We start from the raw sequence: 27,490 nt of genomic DNA, 5'->3' as shown, positions 1-27,490 counted from the left end.
ACAATTTCATGGTCATTAAACTCTGAATTCCAGATATTTATTGAATTCAAATTCTGTGGGAGGATTCGAACCCAGGTCCCCAGGACATTAGCTGGGGTCTTTGGATTAACAGTGAAGTGATAATATAACTAGACCATACCCCTTCTGATTGGAATAACCAGATGTGGTGCTGGATGAGCACAGCAGGCCAGGCAGGGTCAGAGGAGCAGGAAAGCGGACATTTCAGGTCTGGACTCTTCTTCATTTTCTGAAACATCGGCTTTACTGCTCCTCTGATGCTGCCTGGCCTGCTGTGTTCATCCAGCTCCACACCTTGTTACCTCAGACTCCAGCATTGGCAGTCCCTGTTAACCCTTTCTCATTGCTCTGTGTGTCTGTTCTGAGTCACTGACAACATATAAATCATCTCCAAATCCTTGACCCTATCTGCAGGGGAACAAAGGGTCACAGCAGATCAGATCGGGGCTTGTTTCTGATTGGCTGGTTTACTGTCCATTCATTCACAAATCTGGATGTTTCTTTTGGTAGACCCTCTGTTCCCTCACTCTCCTGTCACTACAAGCACTGTGGTATTACTCTATTTGGAACTGGCCACACACAGGCATTTCCACAGTAACTGGGATCATGATATTGTTGGAGCTGCAATGATCCTCTGTCTCTCTCTTAAACATAGCATTAAACAAACAAAATATTTACCAGACTCTGTTCTCTTTTTGGTGGTGACCACTGAATAAACTATATCCGCAGCGGTGTTTTCTACAAAGAAATAAAGTGCACATGAAAAACACACATCAATCAGAGAGCAGCGCTTTTATGGGCTAAATGACACATGCAACATCAATGCACAGATTCATGGATAGATAATAAATTTAAGAGCTGGATGGACAAATTTAATCGACTGATGGATGGATAGACAGATGGATGTTTTAAGATAGAGATAGATAGTTCTTGATTAATAAGGGGAATCAAGGGTGATGGGAGAAGGAAGGGAAATGAGATTGACAAACATATCAGCTTTGGTCAAGTGGCACAGCTGACTTGATGGACAGAATGGCCTAATTCTTCTCCTATATGTTAGGTCCTATAGCCTTATTTAGATAAGAAGATGCATAGATAAATAAATATGCATACAGATAATATCCTTGGTGATCATTAAGTTCACTACAACCACTATAAATACTGCTGTACAGGAAGCTTGCTTCCCTTCATTATCACTTGCATGGAGCACTTGTGTCTCTGAGGAGCCAAGCCTTTGTACACATCACTCATTGTAACCAACATCAGTTGGATTTCTCAATACCAGAGTACTGCGCCCTCAGTTTCCGACATTACTTCCGATAAAATAAGCATGGTGTGTCAGGCAAAACACCCTGAAGGAGGTCCAGTCACAAGGTATTAACAGCAACGGCCGTCTGTAAAAGACACTGGTTAAAGATAGGGGTTTATAGCCCAGCAGTAGACCCATCAGCCCATCAGGTCTGTGCTGGCCAAAAGCAACCACCTCCCTATTCTCTAATCACATTTCCCCAGCACCTGCCTCCATAGCCTTGGCATCACAAGTGCACATCTCAATCTTTCTTCAATGTGATGAGATAGTCTGCCTCTCCCACCCTGACAGGCAGTGAGTTCCAAATTCCCCATCACTGACTGGATGAAAACATTTTCATTCACATCCCCCTCTAAGCCTCCTGCCCCTTACCTTCAATCCATGTCCCCAACCCCCCGGTCGTTGAGTCCTTCAAGAAGGGGGAAGGGTTTCTTCCTGTCTCCCGTATGTCTGCCCCTTATCATTTTATAAACCTCAAAGAAGGAGGAGTTGGCATCTTTGAGGGTGAAAGGGATTGAAGTGTCCGGGGGAGAAAGCTGGGAACCGGGGATTGAGTTCGATGGTCAGCTGTGACACTACCCAATGGGCCGGCCAATGGGAAGGCTGAATGGCCTCCTCATTTCTCTCAGAAACAGGGACTGAATTAGATGGTTAGCTATAATCATAATGTCTGGCAGAACAGGATAGGAGGGCTGAATGGCCTAGTACTGTTTCCTGGCTGCTGTCCTCCCCTTCAGCCTCCACAGCTCCAAGGAAAACCACCCCATTCTAGCCCAGCTGACAGCTCGGACGTTTGACCAGAATTCCTACCATGTTATGGTGCACCGTCACTGTGTGGGGCTCTATAACCACACCGATTCAATGGCACTCACCAGCATTGTGTGCTGCTCCGATTACTGCATACTCCAGGTTGCTGGCTGCTGCCGCTTCACCAGAAGCTTGGGATCTATTTCCAGTAGAAAGGGGAAGGGAAGGAAGTTGTCATTTCAAACACAACGCTTTCAACACCACGCTCAGATTCAATAAAACAGCAAAGCTAGCATGGAAATTACAAAGCCCAGTTAAACCCTGTTATTGCTTGGTCCCACGTCCCTGGTTTCCATCCAAACATGGAGCTTTCTCACCCTCAAGGAGCTTCCCAATTCCCCATCGCTTTTCACTTATGTCGTTTAGTGAAGGGAATCTGCCATCCTTACCTGGTCTGGCCGTTTTGTGACTCCAGAAGCTGGTTAACAAAACTGCCCTCTGGGGCAATCAAGGATGGGCAATAAATATTGGCCCTGCCAGTGACACCCACACCCCTGTGAATGAATAAAAGCCACCTGGGACTTTCCAGGAGTATTGTTTCCTGGTTTGTCAGGCTCATATTAAAAGGATAAGGCAATACCCAAGCTCCCTCTCTCAGTTCTTCTGCTCGTTGTCGCTCCCTGATTAAGGGGAATCAGGATAAACAATGGCAAATATAAAATGTGCAGTTTCATCCGCTTACCTCTTGGGCTGTGACACAGGTGAGGAATTGCCTGCAGGTAGAGAGATAACATTCTTAGCGTATTGGACAGTAGCTTTGTGCTGTTACAGACAGGAGCTGCAAAGCCCTTTCTCAGTCATAAGCAGAGAGCAAACACATCAATAGATGAGAATTATCAAACCCATCTGAATGCACATTAACCAGTTGTGACAGGGATCGGGTGAGGGTTTGGGTTAGTGTCTGAGTGAGGGCCAAGGCCAGAGTTCGGGTCAGCATGAGGTTAAGGATTGTTTTATGGTGAGGGTTAGCATTCAGTTTAAGGTTAGTGTTAGGATTTGGATTAGGATTAGGGTCATGGTTAGGTTTTTGGGTATGGTTTGGGTCAGGGTTAGGGTTAAGGTTGTTTCAGCATTAAGGTTCAGTTCAGGATTAGCATTGGGTTAAGGCGAGGGTTACGGTGAGGGTCAGCATTCAGTCTAGGGCTAGGCTTAAGGTTTGGGTTGGTGTATTAGTTTTAGTTAGCATTTGGCTGAGAGCCAAAATTAGAATGAGTATTAGAGCTCAGTTTCGGACTAAGATTTAGTTCAGAGGTAGGTTTGAGTTTAAATTAGGGTTAGGATTAGTGGAGCAAGGACTTGAGGGGGCTGAATGGCCTCCTCCTGTTCCTGATTCATACGATCTTATGCCTCTCCTCTTCTCTGAGGTAACACAGAGTGGCAGTATTGGTCACATTTACCCGAACCAGGAGGCTAACTTTGTGAGTGCTCTCCCTTCTACTGTCGGGAACACGGTCTACCCCAGTTCCTGACCAAACAACTCCTTCCCCGGGTCCCCCACCCCCACCCCCACCCTGTCCAGCTGCAAAGGTTACACTGGGGCGGGGACGGCAATGCCATGCCCCGGGGAACAAACCCGATCCCCGTGGGAAGTTACAGACCTGTGTGCCCCCTCCGGTGGATGAACCACGCCGACGCGATCAGGCCGGCGAACAGCAGAACTGGGACGAGCGAGGCCGCGATCTCCGTGGAATAACTCCGAGCTGAAATCCAACAACAACATCCGGCTCACGTTAACAAACTCAGCGGGAAGTGTTACCGCATCAGCCCTGTGTGAGGCACACGATCAGCATCAGAGTGACCAACCCCTGCAGGTACGTAACTCCCTGCCACCCACGGGGGGATGGAAAACACGGAAGAATTGAGCCCATTGAGCTCCCTGCACTGAACCCACTTTCCTGCACTCGGCCGCCTACAGCCTGGAATGTTATGACACGTCGAGTTTCATTCAAGTTCTCTTTAAAGGCTGCGAGGTTTCCCACCTCAACTACCCTCCGAGCCCCCACAGCCCTGTGGGTGAGACAATCCTCAAACCCCCTCTCAACCTCCTGCCTTTCACTTTCAAATGATGCTGCCCTTGTTATTTACACTTCCACCCAGGGGAGCAGCTGCTTCCTCACCCCCACACAGCAGTCCCTGTGCCACACAGACTGACACACCTCTATCAGTTCCCCCTCAGCATTCCCTGCTCCAAAGAAAACAGCCTGAGCTCACTGAGCATCTCTTCATCGCTGAAATGCACCACCCCAGGGCAACGTCCTGGTGAATCTCCTCTGCACGCCCCTCCCCATAAGACTTACACTTCCAGATTTTTATTGCGCTCAAATTCTACCATCGGGTATGAGCGGGATTTGAACTGGGATCCCGGGAAAATGACCCAGGCAGCTGGATTAATAACCTCACGTCACCTTCCTAACTGAGATGGTTAATTGTTTCTGACTGGCACGCACTGGATGGAGCGAATGGCCTTTCCCTGTGCTCTGTCTGTGTCTGATCTGACTGTCACTGTTACCTCGCAGCGTGAATTCGATATAGTCGCTGGTCACGTTAAAAATGGTGCCGTCGGTTCCTGTGTTGATCGCTGCACAGTGATACCTCCCGACACTGTCTCTCCGGAATGAATGAATAACCAGCTCACCACCATCGGCAGTCACATGGGAGCTCGCACTGCCGTTCCTTAGCGGCACGTTGTCTCGGTACCAAATGAACTGGGGCTCAGTGCCTTCCCTCACCAGGCACCGGAGAACAAGGCGGTCCCCGGGCTGTATCTCAGTCCCGTTGGTGCGGGGTATCAGCACAGCATCTGAGACAGGAACTGAGGAGAAAACACACAGAGTTCAAAACCATGGAGTTCGCCCATCGATTGAGGCTGTCAGTGGGGACCAGTTTAATGCAAATAATTTAAAAGGGAGTGAAGCAGTTTGATGGATTTAAAATCTAATGGAGAGCTTCAATTCTCCCCAATTATCAACATTTTGGAGATTATCATTGAGAGAAAGAAAATCTAACCATCGCGCCCCCGATGTTCAGTGGCGTTGCCGTTACTGCTTCCCTCAGTATTAACATCCTGGGGGTTACCATTAACAGAGAATCTAACCATTGAGCCCGTGATGTTAATGGCGCTACCATCACTGAATGCCCTCACACGGCCAACGCCCTTGGGGAATGTGACCATTGCGTCATACAGCGTGGAACAGGCCCTTCGGCCCATTGCGTCTGCACTGACAATAACTATCCCTAAAGGTGCGCTAATTCCAATTTCCCACCCTGGCCCCATATCCTGAAATGTTATGGTGTGACAAGTGCTCCTCCAAATATATTTTAAACGTTTATTTTAGGTTTCTGCTCGCCACTCTCGTCCCTTTTGCATGAACCTCGGAGTGAAAAAGATTTTTTTCTGTCAAATCCCCTCAGAATCTCCTGTCCCTTACACTAAATCTGTGCCCCTTCATGACTGACCTCTCAACCAAGGGGAACAGATGCTCTCCATTCACCCTGTCCACCCCCCTCATAATCTGATGCACCTCATTCATGACCCTCTGCAGCCTTCCCTGCTCTAAAGGAAACCATCCCAGCCTATCTACTCTCTCCTTACAGCTCACTTGTTCCAACCCAGGAAACAACCTGGTTCTGTACCCCCTCTTCTGTACCCCCTCCAGTGCTATCACACCCTTCCTGCAGTAAGATGGCCAGAAATGTACACAGTACTCCAGAATCTAACCATTGCCCTTGACATTCAATGGTCTGACCATCACTGAATTCCCCACTATCAACGTCCTCGAGTTTATCATTGGCCAGAAACTAAATCAGACTACCCAAATAAATACTGTGACTATAGGAGCAGGTCAGAGGTTCGGAATCCGGCAGTGAGCAATTCACCTCCTGACACACCAATTCCTGCCCAACATCGACATTACACAAGTCAGTAGTGTGATGGAATACTCCCTACTTGCCTGGTTGGAGGCAGCTCCAACAACTCTTGAGAAGCTCAACACCATCCATCGAAAAAGCTACTCCCACTTGATTGCCACATCCCCAAACATCTAATCCCTGCATCACTGACACACAGTTGCAGCAGTGTGTACCATCTACACACTGAAATTCACCAAAGATTCTCAGCAGCATATTGCAACTCCACAGCCACTTCCATCCAGAAGGACAAGAGCAGCAGATATACGGGAACACGAGTACAAATTCCCCTGTGAGCCACTCAGCATCTTGAAATGGAAACATATCGGACGTTTCTTCAGTGTTACCGGGCCATAATAGAATATAGAACAGAGAACAATACAGCACAGAACAGGCCCATTCAGCCCTCGATGTTGCGCCGGCTTGTGAACTAATCTAAGCCCACCCCCCAACACTATCCCATCAATAGATAATAAAATGTGAGGCTGGATGAACACAGCAGGCCCAGCAGCATCTCAGGAGCACAAAAGCTGACGTTTCGGGCCTAGACCCTTCATCAGAGAGGGGAATGGGGTGAGGGTTCTGGAATAAATAGGGAGAGAGGGGGGTGGCGGGCGGAAGATAGAGAGAAAAGAAGATAGGTGGGGAGGAGAGTATAGGTGGGGAGGTAGGGAGGGGATAAGTCAGTCCAGGGAAGACAGACAGGTCAAGGAGGTGGGATGAGGTTAGTAGGTAGGAGATGGAGGTGCGGCTTGGGGTGGGAGGGAGGGATGGGTGAGAGGAAGAACAGATTAGGGAGGCAGAGACAGGTTGGACTGGTTTTGGGATGCAGTGGGGGGAGGGGAAGAGCTGGGCTGGTTGTGTGGTGCAGTGGAGGGAGGAGACGAACTGGGCTGGTTTAGGGATGCAGTGGGGGAGGGGGAGATTTTGAAGCTGGTGAAGTCCACATTGATACCATTGGGCTGCAGGGTTCCCAAGCGGAATATGAGTTGCTGTTCCTGCAACCTTTGGGTGGCATCATTGTGGCACTGCAGGAGGCCCATGATGGACATGTCATCTGAAGAATGGGAGGGGGAGTGGAAATGGTTTGCGACTGGGAGGTGCAGTTGTTTGTTGCGAACTGAGCGGAGGTGTTCTGCAAAATGGTCCACAAGCCTCCACTTGGTTTCCCCAATGTAGAGGAAGCCACACCGGGTATACATCCGCAACACATCCCTCACACCCCGTCCCCGCCACAACCGCCCAAAGAGGATCCCCCTCGTTCTCACACACCACCCCACCAAACTCCGGATACAACGCATCATCCTCCGACACTTCCGCCATCTGCAATCCGACCCCACCACCCAAGACATTTTTCCATCCCCACCCTTGTCTGCTTTCCGGGGAGACCACTCTCTCCGTGACTCCCTTGTTCGCTCCACACTGTCTTCCAACCCCACCACACCCGGCACCTTCCCCTGCAACCGCAGGAAATGCTACACTTGCCCCCACACCTCCTCCCTCACCCCTACCCCAGGCCCCAAGATGACATTCCACATTAAGCAGAGGTTCACCTGCACATCTGCCAATGTGGTATACTGCATCCACTGTACCCGGTGTGGCTTCCTCTACATTGGGGAAACCAAGCGGAGGCTTGGGGACCACTTTGCAGAAACCTCCGCTCAGTTCGCAACAAACAACTGCACCTCCCAGTCGCAAACCATTTCCACTCCTCCCATTCTTTAGATGACATGTCCATCATGGGCCTCCTGCAGTGCCACAATGATGCCACCCAAAGGTTGCAGGAACAGCAACTCAAATTCCGCTTGGGAACCCTGCAGCCCAATGGTATCAATGTGGACTTCACCAGCTTCAAAATCTCCCCTTCCCCCACCGCATCCCAAAACCAGCCCAGTTCGTCCCCTACCCCCACTGCACCACACAACCAGCCCAGCTCTTCCCCTCCACCCACTGCATCCCAAAACCAGTCCAATCTGTCTCTGCCTCCCTAACCTGTTCTTCCTCTCACCCATCCCTACCTCCCACCCCAAGCCGCACCTCCATCTCCTACCTACTAACCTCATCCCACCTCCTTGACCTGTCCGTCTTCCCTGGACTGACCTATCCCCTCCCTACCTCCCCACCTATACTCTCCTCCCCATCTATCTTCTTTTCTCTCCATCTTCGGTCCGCCTCCCCCTCTCTCCCTATTTGTTCCAGAACCCTCACTCCATCCCCCTCTCTGATGAAGGGTCTAGGCCCGAAACGTCAGCTTTTGTGCTCCTGAGATGTTGCTGGGCCTGCTGTGTTCATCCAGCCTCACATTTTATTATCTTGGATTCTCCAGCATCTGCAGTTCCCATTATCTCTGATACGCTATCCCATCATTATCCTTATGCTTATCTAAGGACTGTTTAAATGCCCCTAATGTGGCTGAGTTCACTACATTCGCAGGCAGGGTGCTCCACGTCCTTACCACTCTCTGTGTAAAAAGCCTGTCTCTGATATCTGTCTTATATCTGTCACCCCTCAATTTGTAGCTATGCCCCCTTGTACAAGCTGAAGTCATCATCCACGGAAAAAGACTCTCACTGTCCACCCTATCTAATCCTCTGATCATCTTGTATGTCTCTAGTAAATCTCCTCTTAGCCTCCTTCTCTCCAATGAGAACAGACCCAAGTCCCTCAGCCTTTCTTCATAAGGCCTGCGCTCCAGACCAGGCAACATCCTGGTAAATCTCCCCTGCACCTTTTCCAATGCTTCCACATCCTTCCTATAATGGGGTGACCGGAACTGCACGCAATATTCCAAATGAGACCACACTAGCGTTTTGTACAGTTGCAGCATGACATCACGGCTTTGGAACTCAGTCCCTCTACCAATAAAACCTAAAACACCGTAAGCCTTTTGAACAGCACTATAAACCTGGGTGGCAACTTTCAGGGATCTATCTACATGGACACCAAAATCCCTCTGCAAATCCACACTACCAAGAATCCTTCCATTGACATGGTATTCTGCCTTCCTATTATTCCTCCCAAAGTGAATCACCTCACATTTATCCGTATTATACTCCATTTGCGACCTTTCGGCCCAATTCTGCAGTTTATCCAAGTCTCCCTGCAACTTGCAACATTCTTCCAAACTGTCCACCACTCCACTGACTTTAGTGTCATCTGCGAACTTACGAATCCATCCACCTATGCCTGCATTCAAGTCATTTAGTAAAATGACAAACAGCAGTGGTCCCAAAACAGATCCTTGAAGCACACCACTAGTAATCGGACTCCAGGCTGAATATTTTCCATCAACCACCACTCGTTGCCTTCTTACAGAAAGCCAGTTTCTAATCCAAATTGCTAATTCTCCCTCAATCCCGTGCCTCTGTATTTTCTCCAATAGCCTATCATGTGGAACCTTATCAAAGGCTTTACTGAAGTCCATGTACACCACATCAACTGCCCTAACTTCATCCATATGCTTGGTAACCTTCTCAAAAAACTCAACGAGGTTTGTGAGACACGACCTGCCCTTGACGAATCCATGTTGACTCTCTCCAATCAAATTGTTGTTTGCTAGATTATTATAAATCCTATCTCTTATCATCCTTTCCAAAATTTTTCCTACAACAGACCTAAGGCTCACAGGTCTATAATTGTCTGGGTCATCCCTACTGCCCTTCTCGAACAAGGGCACAACATTTGCAACCCTCCAGTCCTCTGGCACTAAACCTGTCGACAATGAGGACTCAAAGGTCAAGGCCAAAGGCTGCGCCACCTCCTCCCTAGCGTCCCAGGCAATCTTTGGAAAAATTCCATCTAGCCCAGGGGATTTATCAATGTTCACACCTTCTAGAATTGATAACACCTCCTCCTTACTCACCTTAATCCTTTCAATTCTAGTAGCCCGTAACTCAATCATCTGTTCTACAATATTCTCCTGTTCCTCAGTGAAAACAGATGAGAAATAATCATTTAGCACCACTCCAGTCTTCACAGGGTCCATACACAACTTCCCACTTCTGTCTTTGACTGGCCCTATTCCTAACCTAGTCATCCTCTTATTCCTCACATACTTATACAAAACTTTAGGGTTCTCCTTTATTTTATCCAGCAATGTCTGCTCATGTCCCCCCGTTGCTCTTCTTAACTGTCTCTTTAAATCCTTCCTAGCTAATCTGTAACTCTCCATCGCCTCATTTGAACCATCTCATCTCATTGTCACATAAGCCTCCCTCTTCCGCTTACCAAGAGATACAATTTCTTTATTAAACCACAGTTCCCTTCCCTTATCGCTTCCTCCCTGCCTGACAGGGACATACCTGTCAAGGACATGCAATATCTGTTCCTTAAGCCAGCTCCACATTTCAAATTCTCACCCGAAGGGCAATGTGGGTCAACTGACAGCACATGGATGCAGTGATTCAACAAGGCAACTCACCACCACCTTCTCAAAGCGGGGCAATGTGGGACGGGGACTGCATTGCCCATGTCCCACATGTGAATGCATAACTCCCAATGGAGTAGGCCTGCCTGTCATCGTTCACCAAAGATTGCACACTGTTTGTTGTATATAATTTAAGTTCAGTTCATTTTTAGAATCGGGAAGTGAGAAGCAAGCTCAGTAATGGTGAAACTGAAATAAAATGGTGTTATCTCAGATTCTCCAGCATCGGCAGTTCCTACTGTCTCAGTAATGGTGAAACTGAATGGCTCATGAAATCATGCTGAACAGAGACAAAATGCTGTTGTTGGGAGAAGGAAACCAGCCATCCTTACCCAGCATGGAACTCTGTGTGATTCCGAAACAAAAGTGAGGAGAATTACTTCGAACTACCTTCTAAATAGGTCGTGTAAGTCAGTCTCTTCTCAGAAATGCAGTCTTCTGACAATGTCTCTCCAAATTGTGATTTTAAAAATACACCCTGAAAAATACCAAGCCCAAACCCCACCCTGACAATCATCAACACTTGACCAATCACCTCCCTTCACACTCTAAATGCCTGGTATTCTGCCCAAAATCAACACTTTGCTCATTAACATAACACACCTTTATATTTTGGACAGAAGATCAGAAGAGATGGGGCAGGTGTTGGTTCTCCAGCAAAATATCTAACCAAATATTCAGGGGGTGCATGATTTTTGGAAATGACAGGGAGGGAAGCAGTGTGGGTGATATAGCTCTGTACGAGCTGGAATAGATATGACAGCAACAAGAATGATCGAGCATCAGATGGTGTAGAAGCTATCATGGGCGAGGAGAAAACTATATTGGCTGGAGTTTGGAAGAACGATGGGAGGCATTGAATCTTAGGATGTTCTTGGTAATTGTACTGTGTACAATTCTGTTCACCCTGCTACAGGAAAGTTGTTCTGAAGCAGGGAATGGTGCCAAAAACCTTTAGAAGGATGTCACCGAGACTAGAAAGTTTGAAATATAACGAGAGGCTGGATAGGCTGGGGGTTTTATTTCTGACACATTGGAGGCTGAGGGGTGACTTCAGAGAGGTTTATAAAATCCTGAGGGGAATATGTAAGGTGATAAAGCCGAGGACTTCTCCCCAGGGTAGTGGGGGCTAAATCTAAAGGGCACTGGATAAGCTGAGATAGGAAAGGTATGTGAGGGGAAACATTTTCACACAGAGGGTGGTGCACATATGGAATGAGCTGCGAGAGGAAATGGTAGAGGCAATGACAACATTCAAAAGAAATTGCCAAATGCAGGCAAATGGGACTTTTTGGGAAACTTGTTCGGCGTGGACAAGTTCGGCTGAAGGGCCTGTTCCATATTGGATACCTCTATGACTCTAATATCCAAGGCTGTGTCACTTTAATCCAAAGTGACGTCTTCAATGACAATACACTAGTTTTGAGAGATCTCATCAGCAGTGGTCCCTGAGCCGATGGATCAGTTACTCTTTAGGAGAGAGTCCTTCTGAACTCACCTATCACTGTGATCTCTATGTCTTCACTGTGCAAAGGGCCTGTCACCTCATTTCTCACCGAGCAATGGTAAATCCCTTTGTCTTTTCTGCTGATGGTTTCAATGTTGTAAACAAGCTTAGTACTGTTGGAAAGCTCCCAGTACAGCTCCACACTTGAGCCCTTGTAGAATTGGTAATAAATCGGCAGAGAGCCATTGGAGACTGAACAGATTAAGGATGCCATATCTCCTTCGATTAGCTCCTTTCCTGATTGAATTACTAGTTCTGGCTTTGACACTGGAATTCCTGCAAATATAAACAAATGTTAGGTCCCTTTGCTTGGCAGAGTTAATTGCAAACTCAACTAAGAAATTAATCACAATCACATCCATTCTCATATCCATTTTTGTATGTTCAGTCTTTGGATGTGTGTCACTGGGTAATCCAGCATTTATTGCCCATCCCTAATTGTACAGAGGGATGTTTCAGGCTGTGGGCTCATTGTCTAAAGGAGACAGGGTAGGACTGAGATGGGGGCAAATGTCTTCACTGGGAGAGTGGAAATCCTGTGGAATTCTTTGTCACAGAATGTGTTTGGGCTGAGAACATTGCTTGCTGTTCAGGAAGGAGTTGGATAGAGTTCACATGGGCCAAGGGGACAGTGGGGGGCAGTGAACTGTGTCAGGTGATCATCCATGATCCCATTGCGCGGACAGAACAGGCTGGAAGGGCCAAATGGCCAACTCCCATATAATAATTTCCATAATTTTCTGGGGAAGTGAATCCCACAGGCTTCGCACTCTCGAGGTGAAAACATTTCTCCACATATCAATCCTAAATGGGTGACTCATTACCCTGTGCTGTTTGTCTCTACAGCTCTAATATATGGCTGTGGATGTGGGGAATGATGATAATCTGTCTCTACTTTGAATCCTTCACAGTTTAAAGAAAGGAACAATAATAAACGGTACTCACGCCTGATGGACAAATGGAGCTGATTACTGCGTTTCCGCACCTTACTGCCCGTAACTTCGCAATGGTAAGTACCCGAGTCGGCCGGACGAGCTGGCTCAGAGATGGAATTGCTGTGGTCAGACGGAGACTGGATAGGGATCCCATTTCTGTAAAAGCCGTACCGCAAGGAAGCTTCGGAGAGATTCTCTTCAACCGAGCACATCAGCTTAAACCATTGACCATCAACTAGCTGTCCCTCAGGATACACGGTCAGCTTAGGGACAGCGAATGCCTCTGGAAAGCAAAAGGACATGTTTCCGTTTGAGCTGTCAAGTGTCTGAGCTTGGGAAAGCTCAGTGATTAGAATGAGAGCAAGAAAATCCTGAGACAGAGTCAGCACGGGAGACTCCTAACCTCCTTCAAGGTCAATGAAGGCGGTTAGCCTCATGTCAGGTGAAGCTCAGATTTGGTGATGACCACAACACGTTTGGAATGAAAACGTGCAACCACAGTGAGAGCGTTGTGTCTGGTTCACCCATTCTCCACATTGTTGGAGGGATGTGTTAGCACTGGGAGAGGGTGCAGAGGGAGATTTATCAGGAGGCTGCCTTGGGGGATGGAGAGTTTCAGTGATGGAGAGAGATTGAACAGACTAGGATTGTTCTCCTTACATCGGAGGAGATTGAGACAGGGAGACATTATTGAGAGGTATAAAATGATGAAGAGCATAGGTCGAGAATACAGGAAGAAACTTGTTTTCCCTTTGGTAGAGGGACCAATGGCCCAGGCAGTGGGCATAGACATTAAAGATAAGGGGCAGGAAGTTTAGAGGCGTTGTGAGGAAAAACACTTTCACTCACAGAATGTGGAACTCACTGCCTGTAAGGGTGGGAGAGACAGAAACCCTCATCACATTGAAGAAGTGTTTAAATGGTCCCTCATGATGCCAAAGCTCTGGGGCCAAGTGCTGGGGAAATGGGGATTAGAGAATAGTGAGGTGGCTGTTTCTGACTCAATGGGCCGAAAGGCCTTTAAATTGTGCTGGAGACTCTGCAATAATGACAGATACTTACCTTTAACAGAAATGTGAACATTGTCGCTCCTCTTCCTCAGATCAGAATTTGTCTCGATCGCTTCACAGGCGTAATTCCCAGAAACGTTTGCAGCCGCTGTGTTGATCGTGTACACACCGCCAGCATCCGGCGCTGTGTCCAGGGCGCTGCCATCTCTGTAAAATGTGTAGTGAAGCCAGATGGAGCGCCGCGCTGCCTGAGCAATGCACGTCAGCGTGACCCGGAGCCCCTCAAATACTTCAGCCGCCGGCTCCATCCTCAGTACGGGCTTGGCAAAGCGTTCTGGAATGTAACACACAGTCGGGGCTCATCTATCAACTGTTACAGTCACAGACCGAAAGGTACAGCAGTGATGAGGGGCAAAGAAGGTGAGCATTTAGTGACAAATGTCAGGGGACAGTGCAAAACATTATCCTTCTTTTGCTTTCCAAATATGAAATTCTGTCTCAAAGCCATAAAAAAAACATAGAATCAGGCCCTTCTGCCCAACTCGTCCATGCTGACCCAGTTTCCTAAGCTAATCTTCCATTCACAACCATTTGGTCTGTTGCCCTCCAAGCCTTTCCAGTTCAAATACCTCATATTGACACAGAGGTAGAGAAAGACCATAGGACAAAGTTATTTAAAGACATGAGGAGGATAAACATTTGCCTTGCTCCCATCCCAGGATTCCAGAAAACAACAAGGGAATTGAGCTATCGGGAGAGGGTGCATCAGCTGAAGCATTGGAAGCAGATGGGTCACCTTTGAGGTGTATAAAATCATGAGGGGCATAGATAAGGTAAATAATCAAATTCCCACGTGAGGGCAATCCAAACAGGGGAAAGATTTAAAAGGGACCTGAGGGGTAACTTTCTCACAGAGCGGGAGGTACATGCATGGAAGGAACTGCCAGAGGAAGTGGTGGAGGTGAGGACAATTACAACATTTAAAGACATTTGGATGGATACACGATTGGAAATGTTTCGAGGGATATGGGCCAAACACAGGCAAATGATACAAGTTCACTTTGGGAAACCTGGTCAGCGTGGGTGAGTTAGGATAAAGGGCACGTTTCTGTGCTGTGTGATTGTATGACCCTATTTAGTGATGATGGATCACAATGATTGACATGGGTCACATCGACAGATTGCAACTTTCTCAGCTACACAGAGACAAAGGCTTGTCTAACGAGGGGAGACTGAGCAGGTTGGTCAGAGTTTAGAAGGATGAGAGAAGATTCCATTGCTGAGTGTTGGGTAGCTCAGTTGGCTGGTTAGCTGGTCTGTGATCCACAATGATTCCAACAGTGTGTGGTTCAAATCCCACACTGGCTGGAGTGACCACAATGGAATCTCCATCTCAGACTCTCCCCTTGCCTGAGGTGTGGTGACCCTCAGGTTAAACCACCTCCCACTCCCCTCCCTCACTAATGGGACAGTGGGACCACAGTGACTTTACTACCTTTGCCATTGCTCACAAACCATTAAAGGCAGCTTGGGTTAACAGGGCCATTAAGAAGGCATATGGGACATTAGCCTTTGTCAGTGAAGGCATAGATTATAAAAGTGGGGAGGTGATGTTGGAGCTGAATAGGACTTTGGTGAGGCAACAGCTGGAGCACTGTGTGGCAGTCTGGATCACCGCAGAAAGGATGTGATTGCACTGGAAGAGTTGCAGAGGAGATTGCCCAGTACGTTGCCTGGGCTGGAGCATTTCGGCGATGAAGAGAGACTGGGTAAACTCGGGCTGTTTTCTTTAAAGAAGAGAAGGCTGAGGGGGGACCTGATTGGGGTGTGTAAGATGATGAGGGGCATAAACAGAGGGAGGAAGAAGCAGGATTTCTCCTTATTCAAACGGCCAATAACAAGGCAGGACAACCTTTTAAATTGAAAGGCACTAGATTTAGAGGGAAACTTGAGGCTTGTAATACCCAGAGGATGGTGGGAATGTGGAATGCACTGCCTGGGAGGGTCGTTGAGGTGGGAAACTCCCAAATACTTAAACAATACTTGGATGAGCACTTCACGTGTCAGAACATTCAAGGTTGTGGAGGCCTTGTGCTGGGGACAAAAGAACTCGTGTCACTTTGGCAGTACAGGCAGGATGGAATAAAGAGATTCTGCTGTACTTTGTGACTTAGAATACCTCCAGTGTTTAAATTAAAAATCAAGAGAAATACGCACATTGCCTACCACAGAATGGAATATCAGGTACGTACCTTGAACTTGAACGTGAACATGTTGTGATTCTGACCCATCAATTTTGCAACTGTACAATCCACTGTCATCGGTGCTTTTTACTTTAATGCGATATGAAAATTCATCTGTTGTAGACTTCATTGAATGGATCTTCTTTCCATTTCTATAAAAGGTAAAGTCCTGCTTTGTCCACCAATAATAGTATTGGCACTGACAATTCAGTTCCAGTGTCTCTCCTTCCAAAGGTGAAACTGGGACAACATAGAAAGCCACTCGTCCAGCTAAGATCGAAAGCAAAGTCACATCATTACACTGGCAACTGCTCCTACAACATTCGTTATCACATTGTTTCCAAAATGGATTTTCAAGCATCAGTCCTGCCAAACTATTCCCAATATTTTATACAATCCAGCCCAGACAACTCCTGTCAGAGATAATGGGAACTGCAGATGCTGGAGAATCCGAGATAACAAAGTGTGGAGCTGGATGAACACAGCAGGCTCAGCAGCACCTTAGCAGCACAAAAGCTGATGAAGGGTCGAGGCCTGAAATGTCACGTTTTGTGCTCCTCAGATGCTGCTTGGCCTTCTGTGTTCATCCAGCTCCACACTTTGTTATCTCAGACAACTACTGTCAATCTTTTTGCAACTTAGATGGAGTGTTGAAGATCGATTTGCTCTCCTGACCTGAGGATGATCCATAAAACAGGGCATCAGGGAGGCTCAGTGGCTCGCACTGATGCTGCATAGCCCTAGCAACACAGGATCGATTCCACCGTTGGGTGACTGCGTGGAGATTGCACGCTCTCCCTTTGTGTGAGAGTTTCCTTGAGGTGCTCCAGTTTCCTCCCACAGTCCAAAGATGTGCAGATTAGATAGATTGGCCCTGGCAAATTGCTCATAATGCGTCCAAGGGTGTACCGGCTCAGGTGGATTAGCCATGGGAAATACAGGGTTAGAGATGGGATGGCCCTGGGTCTGGGTAGTTGCACTTCAGAGGGTCAGTGTGGGCTTGATGGGCTGAAAGGCCTCCTTCCGCAATGTCGGGATTTTATCATTCTATGACCACAAGAAACAGGAGCGCAAGGATGGCATTTGACCATTGAGTCCCCTCCACCTTTCAGTGACATAAGACCTGAAGATTATAAGATGTAGGATCAGAATGAGGTCATGAGGTCATGATCATGTTGAAAGGTGGAGAGGAATCGATGGCCAAATGGCATAATACTGTTCCTGTTACTTATGGTCTTATGGCTCCTCCTCAGGTCAGGGGAACAAACCTGTACTGAAGGTCCAGAAGATGTAGGATCAGAATGGGGTAATTCAGCCTGTCGATTCTACAAGCGATGTACGTTCTAGGTAATGGGGGAAAAGTTTAAAGGAGGTGTGAGAGGCAAGTTCTTTTTACACAAAGGTCGGTAAGTGCCTTCAATGCACTGCCAGAGGAGGTGGTGGAGGTGGATACAACAGCAGCATTTAAGAGGCATCTTTACAGGTACATGGCCAGTCAAGGAATAGAGGGATATGGACAGCTTTGAGGGAAAGGGTTCAGCTCAGTAAGGCATCATGTGTTGGCACAGCCTTTTGGGCTTAAGGGCCTGTTCCTACACTGTTCTGTTGTTTGTTTCTTGAATACTGTACACTCCACTTCCATGGGCCTTTCTATGTAAATGAAATTCGAAGTTCACTTAGCAGTGATGACATCTTCAACAATTTCGCTTTTGACCATGCACTATATAGCACACAGTGATAATACCCACCAGTTTCATGTGTAAGTGAAATACTTTCTATTTTTGGACCAAGAACAATTCCTCCTTGGTCAGCACACATTACAATTTTAAAGTCTCTCCTTCTTTTACGAACCCACTTCAAGATGGCGACCGAGCCGAGCATTTCAGCCAGGGCCCATCCGCTCTGACCATTTCATTCTCTTTTTTCATTTTCCTCTTTTCTGTCTTTGTGTTTTTTTTTCTGTTTTCTTCTCCTGGTCTCAGCGTGGACACAGCGAGGCTTTCTCTCAGCTCGGTGTGGTGGCTTCCCAGCCCGGGGTGGGAGGCATTCAGCAGCCCATAGCAATCTCTCAAACCCAACGTCCGAGATAGCTGGTGGAGAAAGCAGGCCCCAATGCCACATAATATGGTGTGGAGCTGGATGAACACAGCAGGCCAAGCAGCATCTTAGGAGCAAGAAAGCTGGTGTTTCGGGCCTAGACCTGCCTACCCAGTGACGAGAACTGCCAGCAGCTTCTGCCTGGGCATGTTCCACGGGCAGCAGGAGATCAGAGGCAGCAGCAGCGGCTGCGATGGTATCACAGCCCGATGTGGGAAGAACAAGCAGTGAGGAGGGTTCCTGGGCATTTGCAGCGGCAGCCATGAGGCTGGGCAGCTGAGTTCCCTCAGAGAGCGAGCTGCACAGAGGAGACTAGGGTCCAGCAAGCACTCATTAAAAACTGCTGAAGTTTTCACTTGATTCCTTTATTTTTCTAGTTTATATTAAGAAATACTTCAATATTAACTAGTACCTTATTTCTTTATTTCCCTACTTCTTCTATGAAGGTCTGTAATTGCTAACTAATGAAACATTGTTTCCCTTATTGTTTTGTACTTAGTTACATCCAATACAAGAAATAGGCAAGGGAACCAGCAATATAAAGGAAGATTGCAAGAGTTTCTTTCAACATATAAATGGCTAAAGAGAGGCAAAAATGGGCTTTGGTCTGCTGGAAAATGATGGTCAATCAGTAGTAATGGGGAACAAAGAAATGGCTGAAGAACTGAATAAACACTTTGCATCAGTCTTCAAGGTGCAAGTCACAATCAACATCCAAAAATTCAAGAGAGTCAGTGGGAGGGCAGAGATGAGTATGGTGGCCCTCACCAAGGAGAAGGTGCAAGAAAAACTGAATGGACTGAAGGTGGATAAATCACCTGGACCAGATGGACTACACCCCACAGTTCTGAGTGAGATAGCTGAAGAGATAGTAGAGGTGTTAGTTGTGGTCTTTCAGGAATCACTGGAGACAGGGACGGAGCCAGAGGACTGGAAAATCACGAGTGTAACCTCAGTTTAAGAAGGGAGTAAGGCAAAAGGTGGGAAATTACAGGCTGATTGGCCTGACCTCGGCCATTGGTAAGATTTTGAGCGTATTGTGAAGAATTACATTTCTGAATACTTGGAAGTACATGGTAAAATAGGACACAGCCAGCATGGTTACCTGGCAAATCTGTTAGAATTTTTTGTGGCAGTAACAGACAGGTTAGACCAAGGAGAGGCAATAGATGTTACCGACCTAGACTGGCAGAAGGCCTTTGGCAAGGTGCTGCACAAAAAGTTGCTGAGGAAGATAAGGGCCTATGGTGTTGGAGGCAAGGTACCAGCATGAATAGAAGATTGGCTGCCTGGCAGGAAGGAGAGAGAGCGGTGATAAAAGGGTCCTACTTGGATGGTAGCCAGTGACAAGTCAAGATCTACAAGGGTCAGTCACAAGGTCTTCAATTTATGAAACAATGACCTAAATGAAGGAACTAAGGGCATTCTGGCTAAGTTTCGCGATGATACAAAGATAGGTGGGGCCACAGGTAGTACTGAGGAGGTGGGGAGGCTGCAAAAGGATTTAGACAGGTCAGGACAGTGGGCAAAGGATCTGTAGATGAAATACAATCTGGGCAAGTATGGGATCATTCACTTTGGTAGGAAGAATAAAAGTATAGACTATTTTTCTAGACGGGGAGAAAATTCAGAAATCTGAAGTGCAGAGGGACTTGGGAATCCTAGTCCAGATTTTCCTAAGGTAAACTTGCAGGTTGAGTTGGTGGTTAGGAAGGCAAATGAAATGTTGGCATTTATTTTGTGAGGACTGGAACATTAAAGCAGAGATGTAATTTTGAAGCTATAAAAGGGTCTTCTCAATCCACATTGGGATTACTGTGAGAAATTTTGGGCCCCATATGTCAGGAAAGATACACTGGCCCTGAAGTGGGTCCAGAGGAGGTTCACGAGAATGACCCAGGAATGAAAGGCTTAACATATGAGGAATGTTTGTGGACTCTAAATATTTATCAATGGCGTTTTGAAGGATAACTGGGTATCAAACTGAAACTTACAAAATACTGAAAGGCCTGGCTAGAGTGAACATTGGAAATATGTTTCCATTGGCAGGACCAGACGAGGACCTGAGGGCACAACCTTGGAGTAAAGAAAGAGGAGAAATTTCTTCAGCCAGAGAGTGATGAATCTATGGAATTCATTGCTACAGAAGGCTGTGGAGGCCAGGCCAGAGAGAGATAGATTCTTGATTGTCAAGGGGATCAAAGGTTATGTACAGAAGGCAAGAGAAAGGAGTTGAGAAACTTATCAGCCATGATTGAATAGTGGAGCAGTTTCAATGGGCTAATGGCCTAACTCCTGCTCCAATGTCTTAATGTCTAAAACTGCACTAGAAGAGGGTCCATATTGGATCTTGTATTGGCTAATGAGCCTGGCCAGGTGAGAGGCCATTCAGTTGGAGTGCCTTTTGGAAACAGTGATCACAGGTGCTTATGTTTTAAGATAGCTATGAACAAGGATAAACCAGGACATTGAGGGAAGTTAATAAATTGGGGGAGTGCAAATTATGCCATTATTAGGCAACAGTATCAGAGAGCGATAGTTGGATGGAGCTGTTATTAGGCAAGTCCACATTTGGTCAATGTCGCTGGAAGGGCCTGTTTCTGTGCTGTATATCTCTGAGACTATCTTAGTCTCCAATTGGTGCCTCATTATTTTGAGACTGTATCCTCTGCTCCTATACTCTCCCATGATGGGGCAACATCCTCTTGGCATTGACACTGCCAAACCTCTATATGTTTCAGTGACACCACCTCTCGTTCTTCTGAATTCCAGTGAGTATAGTCCCAACATTTTTAGTCTTTTCTCCTGAGACAATCTTTCCATACCAAGGTCCAGCCCAAATGAACCCTCTCTGAATTGCCTCCAATGAAATGAAATGTTTGCTTAACGGGAGCAAAACTGATCACAGTGCACCAGTTATGATTTCATCAGCACCTGCACAGTTGCAAGAAGACATCCCTACTCTTATACCCCAGCCCCCTTGAAATAATGGTCAATATTCCATAAGCCCTTCTTGATTATGTGCTTCCCCATGTGCGAGCTTTCTCAGTTTCATGCACAAGCCCATTCCCCCTGCTACCAGTCCTTTTGCATTGGAGCTTTCTGCAGTTTCTCTCCAATTAAATAATACTTCGTTCTTTTGTTCTACTTTCCAAAATAATCACAAATTTGATTTCTTCTTCCAAAACAACCTGTTTTAAGTCTCACACCCATTTGAAGTATTGTGGTGGAGTTAAACGTTGTGCAGATTTACTGAATGGACTCTGTCCAATGTGACCAAGTCAATGAAACTGGTCACTGATCCTCATTGAAACTGGTGGTGTATCCACACAGGAAAAGAGTTGAAAATGATTCTGGTGCCCAATCTTTGAGAGAGCATCTCTAACTCCGGACCTGAAGGACTGGGATCAAGTCCCATTTGAAGCATGTTTTGGAAAAGGTCGCGTAAAAGATTGTCCAGCAAGACTTCAAATTTCCAAACAATTATTCAAGAAATCAGCAGTTCCCTCCTACCTTGGGTGTTCCCACAGAGAGCGAGACTCACTGGAAAACAGAAGGGAATTGAAATGCAAATGTCATTATTTGTGACAGTGTCCTGGAAATGGCAAAGTAAAGACAATGTCAAAGCAATGAGTGCGGAAGCAGCAGAGAAACAGCATATGCCCTTTCGGTAACTCAATGGGCACCGGTAACTGTTAAATCTCATTGAAGTGGAGGCAGAAATAGGAATTGACATGAAGTGCATGGTGGCACCATTGGTTTCTCGCCCTTGTTTCAATCCCCCTTCAACTTGTGCTTTGTACCCTTCGTCTTTTATTTATCCCCGCATCTTCCCCTCCTATTTTCTCTCTCTTTCGGTTCCCAGTCACCATGCCATTCTTCATAAACAAGCAAAGGACTCCATATTTCTAGGTTTTTAAACAATAAAGTGCATTTGGGAAGACTTTGGAGCCCATTGTAAAGGATGAGATTTCTGAATATTTGGTATTGTATGGTAAAATAGGGCAAAGTCAGCATGGTTTCAGGAATGGGAGTTCATGCCTGACAAAATCTGCTGTAATTCTTTGAGCAAGTAATGAACAGGGTAGACCAAGGAGAACCAATGGATGTTAGCTACCTGGACTTCAAGAAGGACTTTGGTAATGTGCCACACAGGAGGCTGCTAAGTAAGATAAGGGCCCATGGTGTTAGAGGCATGGTGCTGGCATGAATAGATAATTGGCCGTCTGGCAGAAAGCAGAGAGTGGGGTTAATGGGGTCTTCTTCAGGATGGCAGCTGGTGACAAGTGGTGTTCCGCAAAGGTCAATGTGGGAGCCACAAATTTTCATTTTGTACATTAATTATCTAGATAAAGCTACTGTGGGCATTCTGGCTAAGTTTGCAGATGATACAAAGATAGGTGGAAGGACAGGTAGTGATGAGGAGATGGCAAAGCTGCAGAACAATTTGGACAGGTTAGGAACATGGGCAAAGAACTAGCAGATGGAGTACAATATGGACAAGTGGAAGGGAATGCACTTTGGTAAGAAGAATGAAAGCATGGACTATTTTCTAAATGGGGAGAAAATTCAGAAGTCTGAAGTGTAAGGAGACTTGGGAGTTCTAGTCCAGGATTCTCTCAAGGTAAACTTGCAGCTTGAGTCAGTACTCAGGAAGGCAAATACAATGTTGGCTTTTATTTTGCGAGGACATGAATATAAAAGCAGGGATGAACTACTGAAACTTTATAAGGCCACACTTGGAGTATTGTGCGCATTTTTGGGCCCCAAATCTCAGGAAGGATGGACTGGCCCTAGATCAGCTTCAGAGCAGGCTCATGAGAATGGTCCTGGGAATGCGCAGCTTAACATATGAGGAAGGCTTCAGGACTTTGTGACTATACTCATTGGAGTTTAGAAGGATGAGGGGACGTCTAATTGAAGCTTTCAGAATACTGAACAGCCTGGACAGAGTGGATGTTGGGAAGATGTTTCCATTGGTAAGAGAGACTAGGATGCAAGGGCACAGCCTTAGAGGAAAAGGAAGGCCCTTTATAAGGGAGATAAGGACAAACATCCTCAGCCAGAGAGTGGTGAATCTATGGAATTCACTGCCACAGAAGGCTGTGGAGGCCGGGTTATTGAGTTTATTTCATATTGAGACAGATAGGTTCTTGATTATCAGGGGGATCAAGGGATATGGGGAGAAAGCAGGAGAAGGGGTTGAGGAAGTTATCAGCCATGATTGACTGGCAGAGCAGACTTGATGGTCCAAATGGCCTAATTTCTGCTCCTATGTCTTACGGTTTTATGATCTCTCGGTTAAAAAAGATTTTACTCACATCCCCTCTAAACCTTCTGCCCCTTAACATCAATCTAGGTCCCCACACTGGTCTTGATCCCTCTCTCGTCAGGGAGAAGTTACTTCTGTCTACCCTATGAATGCCCCTTTTCATTTTGTATGTTAATCATGGCACCCTTTTTCAAACTCCTCCACTCTGAGGAAAACAAACCCAGTCTGTCCAATCTCTCTTCATCACTGAAACTCTCCAGCCACCAAAGCAACATCCTGGTAAGTCTCCTCATACTGATGAAAAGAGATGGTATTTTCATTCTCTGATCAGTTCGATATCTCCCCCCTATATTGTTGGAGACTGTGTTTCCCTTTGCAGATAATAAAATTATACTGATCCATCCACAAATCAACATTTTCAGATCCGAGTGCACGTGTGTGCATAACTTGCATCCTTTTCTGAGAAGATTGCATAATATTATTTTGGAATCAAAGGACAGTAACCTGAAACGCTCATCTTTCCTTTCTCTCTCTCTCTCTCTCTCACTCTCTCGCGAAATGCTGTAATACAGACTCCCAACTATTTTTCCGTCCTTTTGTCTGCCAAGTTTCATTTTTATGTTGGCCAGGGTAATTTTCCCTCACTTTCTGGCAACTGAGAAGGAAGTGTTGGGTGTTTTCTGCTGCAGAATTTAACCTCATGTAACCAGAGAACAGCACGGGTATGTCAGGAACAAGGTTCCCCTGTAACACATACTTACAGAGAATCAGAGGTACAGAGACCTGCAACATTCCTGATGTGGTTTTGCAGGACATCAGCCCAATTCAGTGTGACCTGGTGCCTGCTACATTGGTGCCTTCTCTCTCACACATTTACCTGGAACAGAAGACAATAAGTTTAGAAACGGCAAAAGGAGGCTGCTCTCTCCAAACTTTTTGAGCACTTCCAACGAAATTGTTCCATTCAAAGGTACAGGAACAGACCATTCAGCCCTTCCAGCCTGTTCCACCATGCAATGGCTGATCTGCGGCCGAGCTCCATTTCCGGGCCTTTGGCCCTATCCCCTGCATAGTGTTGCTGAACAAATATTGATCCCACTCAGACTGAAAACTAACAACTGACCCAGCATCCAATGCCATTTGTTGGAGGGATTTCCAAACCTCTCCCACCCTTCGTGTGCAGAAGTACTTCCCAATGTCTCTCCTGAACAGTCTGGTTCTAATTCTCAGACAATGTCCTCCCCATTTCTAGAATCGCTGAACAGTGGAAATAGTTTATCTTTACCCACCTTGTCTTTTCCTGTCAACATGTTTGATCAGGTCACCTTTGACCTTCTAAATTCTGGAGAAAACCGGCCTCATTTGTGTAAAATCTACTCATAACTTAGCCCCTAAAGCCCAGGTATCGTGCTTGTAAATGAACATTGTACTCTCTCCAAGGCCAATCTATCCTTCCTAAAGTGTGGTTCTCAGAACTGCTCCAAGTGGGGTCTAAACAGGGTTTTGTACAACTGCAGCGTTATTTCCTGAGTCCTTGTACTCCTGTCCTCTCGATATAAAGACAAGCTGTATTGAACATGAGTCAGTCCCCATTTGGAATATCGTGGACAGTTCTGGTAGCCACACTACCAGGGGGATGTGAATGATTTGAAGCAGGTATAGAAACACTTCACCACGACATTAACCAAGAGGAGAGATTGGACAAACTCAATCTGTTTTCACTTGGAAGTTGAAGGATGAGGAGCAACCACAGATAGAATGGACAGTCGGAGATTTTTCTTCCCAGGGAATTAATGTCCATTTCTAACAGACACAGGTTTCAGGTAAAAGGGGGAGAGTTTAAAGGAGATGTGAGAGGCAGTTTTCTTTTTTACACAGAGGGTGGTAAGTGTCTGTAATGCCCTGCCAGAGGTGATGGTTGAGGCAGATACAACAGCTTCATTTAACAGGCACCTTGACAGATACATGACCAGGCTGGGAATACAGGGATAGGGACAGCCTGGAGGAAAAGGGGTTTCAGGTTAGAAAGGCATCATGTGTTGGTGCAGTCTTGGTGGGTTCCTGTTCTTTGCCTTTATCTTTGTCTCATTCCATCAGCTCTTGGTTATTTTCTGAACCTGTTTGTGACATTGTAACGATATATGCACCCAGTCCACTCCAACAGGCTCTTTGAACATTCATTGTATTTCACTTCATTCCACCTAGAAAACACCCTCATCTATCTGCCATTGGTCCAAAATGAATCACCTCACACTGATAGTCTAGAATGGCATCATGGGTCGGCACGGACAATGTGGGCCGAAAGGCCTGTTCCTGTGTTGTACTGTTCGATGCTCCACCATAATAAAGCATGGGACGATTCTACCCCCACAGATCGCAACCACAAATCCTAATTCCCATCCCCAGTGTGGATGCAAGTTTTCCTCAACCCTGGTCTGTCAGAGAACAAGCAGAATCTGGACTGAGAAACGTGACCAATTTGTACCAATTTGAACCACAAAACTGGCGCTGACTCTGGGAGAGCAGCGCTCCCCTTGGAAAGGAAATACAAAAATCACTGGAGAAACGCAGCAGGTCGAGCAGCATCTGTGGGGAGAGAAACAGACGTGGGCCATTAGGAAACCTGGTCGCGATGGACAAGTTGGGCCGAAGGACCTCGTTCCGCGTGATACATGACTCTGCGACTCCAGTTCATGTCGCTGTCCGGAATCAGTCTGTTCCCTGTTCGCTGGGAATTTCGTATTCGAAGCAGGTCTAAGCACAGCGTGAATGCGTCCCTCGGCCAGTCCCCATGCCCGGAGTCCTCGCTGCTTCTGAGATTGGAGAGAAAATGCAGCCAGCATCTGTCTGACCGCCAGCTTCGAGACTGAGAGACAGGAAACCTCCCCAAGACGTGGCACCCAGACACTCTCAACACCTCCCCCCACCCCCCGCCCCGCCACCCGCGAGGAGGAAGCCCATATCAGCCCTGCAAGGTGTTTGCAAGCTGCGCTTCAGCAGAGTTCAGCGGCCAGTGCAGAGGTTGTACAGATTTCTGTAGCTGGCGTGACAATGATATATCGTCACGTCTCTTTCTGCTGTTCAACCTGCAACATTTGTGGCTGAAGTCGGTATCACTGGAGAAAGTGAAAGCAAAGCAAATTTCGCAGCCCACCAAGACACAATTCCTCTGCATCGCCCCGGCCTTAACATGCCCCCGTTATGTCGAGTCCCCTTTTGCCACAGTTAACACCTTTGTCCTGCACCATCACTGATCTGTTCCACTCCCCCCTCCTCTGTCCAAACTATTAAAACCCCGACTTTTCCCACCCCTCTCGGTTCGGAGAGTTCGCTGCACTCAAAAGTTAACTTTGTTTCTCTTTCTCTCTCTTCTGCCCAAGTTTCTCCAGCGCGTTCTGCCTTTAGAAACTGTAACATTAACTCTGTTCCCGCCTCTCCCATCACATCTGTTTCTTGTTTTTGTTCCCCCACCCCCCGCCCAATCCTCAGGCTGACACTCCTGAATCAGAAAGGAATGCAGCAGCATCGCCAGTTTGCATGTAGACAACTTTTGGACACACCGTCTAAAAGCGTTGAACTGATATTTCCAGTGTTCAGCACATCCACACCGCGCCACTGACCGTCTGGTTTTGACATCACAGAGTTTTTAAAACAAAAAGAAATGTTCAGACGATGAGTGCTGGGACAGGACCAGGAATACAATGATCTGAATCACAGTATTCATAAACACAAAAACTATGGGGAATGCTGGAGATCTAACAAAAACAGAAAGTTCTGGAGAAACTCAGCAGATCTGGCAGCATCCATGGAGACAGACAGAGGAATAAGACAGAGTTAATGTTACAGGTTATAAACACAGAAATAACTGGTCTAAGTGTGACAAACCTTCTCTAAACTGTTTCCAACGCATTAACATCCTTCTATGAGGATAGTTGAGCAACACGGTACAGTACTGCAGAT

At 46.6% G+C, this 27,490-nt stretch overlaps 1 protein-coding gene across 1 annotated transcript; it reads right to left on the bottom strand.

The window, feature by feature from the left end:
* Positions 1–358: 358 nt before the first annotated feature.
* LOC132207144 (Fc receptor-like protein 3) lies at positions 359–27,490 on the bottom strand. The gene is made up of 13 exons (XM_059642319.1): positions 27,416–27,490; positions 24,292–24,407; positions 21,772–21,801; positions 16,171–16,431; positions 13,971–14,252; positions 12,919–13,191; positions 11,965–12,249; positions 4,644–4,946; positions 3,733–3,834; positions 2,817–2,847; positions 2,200–2,273; positions 697–756; positions 359–426 (listed from the first exon to the last, which is right to left on the bottom strand). Exons 2-13 carry the CDS (start codon positions 24,344–24,346, stop codon positions 359–361), a joined length of 1,824 nt encoding a protein of 607 aa, XP_059498302.1. The 5' UTR covers positions 24,347–24,407; positions 27,416–27,490.

The sequence above is a fragment of the Stegostoma tigrinum genome, chromosome 44, assembly GCF_030684315.1.
Source record: "Stegostoma tigrinum isolate sSteTig4 chromosome 44, sSteTig4.hap1, whole genome shotgun sequence".
Lineage (NCBI taxonomy): Eukaryota > Metazoa > Chordata > Chondrichthyes > Orectolobiformes > Stegostomatidae > Stegostoma > Stegostoma tigrinum.
The sequence above is the reverse complement of the archived record's forward strand: the minus strand, read 5'-3'. Positions and strand labels throughout refer to the sequence as shown.

Bases quoted from the DNA above. Each gene is read 5' to 3' on its own strand.
- LOC132207144 (XM_059642319.1), bottom strand. From the start codon at position 24,346: ATGTCCTGCAAAACCACATCAGGAATGTTGCAGGTCTCTGTACCTCTG. The intron at 3,835-4,643 runs GTAACAGTGACA...GTTGGATTTCAG, and splicing joins TATCGAATTCACGCTGCGAG to CTCGGAGTTATTCCACGGAG. The intron at 2,274-2,816 runs GTAAGCGGATGA...TACTGGAAATAG, and splicing joins CCTGTGTCACAGCCCAAGAG to ATCCCAAGCTTCTGGTGAAG.